At 57.3% G+C, this 2,733-nt stretch overlaps 1 protein-coding gene across 1 annotated transcript in view; it reads right to left on the bottom strand.

The window, feature by feature from the left end:
• Positions 1-472: 472 nt before the first annotated feature.
• The window catches only part of LOC104076357 (polypeptide N-acetylgalactosaminyltransferase 6-like), a gene marked incomplete at both ends in the record, with an annotated part of 2,683 nt that continues 422 nt past the window's right edge, over positions 473-2,733 (bottom strand). Inside the window, 3 exons of the mRNA XM_009577190.1 lie at positions 473-604; positions 1,153-1,353; positions 1,487-1,604. Coding sequence (XP_009575485.1) covers positions 473-604; positions 1,153-1,353; positions 1,487-1,604 — 451 coding nt within the window. The remainder of the gene's footprint in view (positions 605-1,152; positions 1,354-1,486; positions 1,605-2,733) is intronic.

A 2,733-nucleotide genomic window follows, 5' to 3' on the forward strand; every position in this document is an offset into this window, starting at 1 on the left:
TCGCCCCGGCCGAGGGGGGTCGGGCTCAGACCCCAACACCCGGCTCGGAGGAAAGGGGCTTGTTTTGGCAACTCCATCCTCGGGGATGGAGCCGGCGCTCCGCGTCCTGCCCGTCCCCAGCTCGGTTTTTCAAGTCCACCCTCTGCGTGTCGATGCCGGCACGGTGCTCCTAGCAGCTTTCAGCTCTTTTGCCCGATTTAACCCAACGCCACGTCCCCGCGGGTCCTCCACCCCGTAACTTGCCCCAAACCAGCTCTGCTGGATTCCAGCGCTTTCGCCATCAGCCAGAGCCCGAACCGGCCCTGCCAGCCGGTGACAGACGTGGTGACAGACGCGGCCGCACCAAAAACCTCCAGCACGCTGGTTTAAATGCGAAACCCCCAAACCCAACCTTTTGGGGACTTCACTGCTGTGGCTATTTCTAGCCAAGGACTGAGCCCAGCGGGATGCTCCGGCCACCTCTCGTACTTACCGCTCCATAAAAAGTTGGAGTCAGGTCGGGAACGAACATCTCTGGGTAGATGGTCTGGAGGTACCAGGTGAAGTTCTTGCAGTGGAGCTGCTCCCTCAGCTTGCGCCGGTCTGTAATGTCACCATACGTCTTCTATCGACAAAGTCACGTGAGAAAATTAAACTAACCTGCGAAGCCAGCAAGGAAAAAACAAAAAAACCCTCCCGAGCCGGGGCTCAGAGCTGAGGGGTCCTCCCGGATTTGCCATCATCCGAGCTGAGGGGTCCTCCCGGCTTTGCCATCGGCCGTCACGGCGTGCCCAGGACCGAGACCGGTGGTGGGGTCTTGCAAGACATCCCCGGTCCCTGGCAGGTACCCTCAGGCTCTGGCCGCTCACCGAGAGGGCTGGGACATTTTGGCATCACAGCACAACATTTTGGTGTTGTAAAAAAAAAAAAAAAAAAAAAAAAAAAAAAAAAAAAAAAAAAAAGGGGGGGGGAAAAAAAAAAAGATGTTTTTCTACTAGAAACCATTGTGGCCAAATAGAAAAAATAAAAAATAGCTTTTTGGCTACATCTTTCCACCTGCATTTGCTTTCCCACCTCCAGGCTGAGCCCACCTCCTCCCTCTGCTCAGGCTTGAGCTCCCAGCAGGATCAGGCCCCCCTGGGAGAGCCAGAAGCCCGTCGGCGTGCCCGGTACCTCTCTGGCCATCTGAGCGGCCTGCTGGTTCCTCCTGTAGAAGATCTCCTTGTAGTCGTCCATCCAGACCTCGGCCAGGCGGACCTGGTTCCTGGAGATGACCTGGGTGCCCTTGGGGAAGGTGTGGGGGCTCTTGGAGCGGAAGACGTGACCCACGACGGAGCAAGGGATGATCTCGACTTGACCCCCACACTGCCAGACCTACGGGGAGGCAACGCCTGAGGCGTGGGGGGCTCCAACCCCCCCCGTACCCCCAAGGAGCATCCCAAGGTCCAACCCCCCCAAGGAGCATCCCTGAAGACGCCCTTTGAAGATGACACCGACCCATCCTTACCCTGAAGGACATTTCCACGTTCTCGCCCCCCCAGATCTCCATCTGATCGTCGTAGGAGCCGATGTGCTCGAAGTAGGACCTGGAGATGGCAAAGAGGCCACCGGCAAAGGTCGGGGACCTACGGGGGAGAGAGAAGGGGGGCAAAATAGGGTTAAAATAAAAATACAGCAGCAGAAGTCTGAGTTTTGGGGACATCATGGTCCTCACGGTGGGTGCGAGCACTTTGCAGCTGTGTCCCCCCATCTCCCTGCCCCATCCAGCTGTGCCCCAGATGTGGTGGCTTTGGTGGAGGGGCCAGACCCAGCTGCCAGGAGGGGACGGAGGCGGCGGTGGCAGCGTGACACCGAGGGGCCTCGCTGCCGGCTCTCGACGCAAAGCAAAAGGGGGATATTGTTACCAAAAACCTATCGCCGAAAAGAAGGGGGGAGATTAGAGCTCAGCGGCCGGCGCCCCATTCACTCCTCCGGCTTCTCTAATCTTTTCCATCTGATCTTTAGAAGAGGCTGGAACAGAAACTTGCTTTTATTCAGGAAAAATAAATAAAAAAAGGATTCGCTGAGCTGCTGCGTTCCTGCCGAGCGGAGATGAGATGCCGCCGGGAGCCCAACCGCCGGCTCGCGGGACCTTTATTGGGAAGGGGACATCTCCCGGGTGACCTCGGCACAAAGGCAGCCCTGCCGCCGGCCAGGGGACGGGATGTGGACGGGGCCAGGCAGGGTGTCCGGTATCTCCCGGTGGGAGCACCCGGCTTATTGTGGGGCACCGACGGAGAAGTGCAGCAGGAAAACTCTTTCAGGGTTTCTCTGCATGAAAATAAGGGGGTAAAAATAGGGGTTTTGGTGCACAGTCTGGTCCGCAGGTGACATATTGTTGCTGCTGTGCCAGCGCAGGTGCCCACCCTGTGCCCAGGCAGCTGGGTATCCAAGAGCGAGAAGATACAAGACCCTTAATGAGAGACTTTGCAGGAGCGGAGAGATGGCTGGAGGCAATTCAAAGGTGTTTTTCCAAAAGGTCCTTTACGGCTCCATGTTCGCCAAACCTCAGACCATGCCTCAGCATCCTCTCCTGGGCACAAGCCATCTGAGATCCCTCAAGCCAAGCATCCCACAAGGGAAGCTCTGTTGGGAAGGGGCAGCATCGCCCGCCCAAAGGCACCAAAACCAACAGGGAAAACCCCAATTTGTTGGAAAAAGGAGCAAAAACAACTGGAGGAAGGGGCAGTTTCCCAGCATAGGGCACCCAGCTCT

The sequence above is a fragment of the Fulmarus glacialis genome, unplaced genomic scaffold, assembly GCF_000690835.1.
Source record: "Fulmarus glacialis isolate BGI_N327 unplaced genomic scaffold, ASM69083v1 scaffold34304, whole genome shotgun sequence".
NCBI lineage: Eukaryota > Metazoa > Chordata > Aves > Procellariiformes > Procellariidae > Fulmarus > Fulmarus glacialis.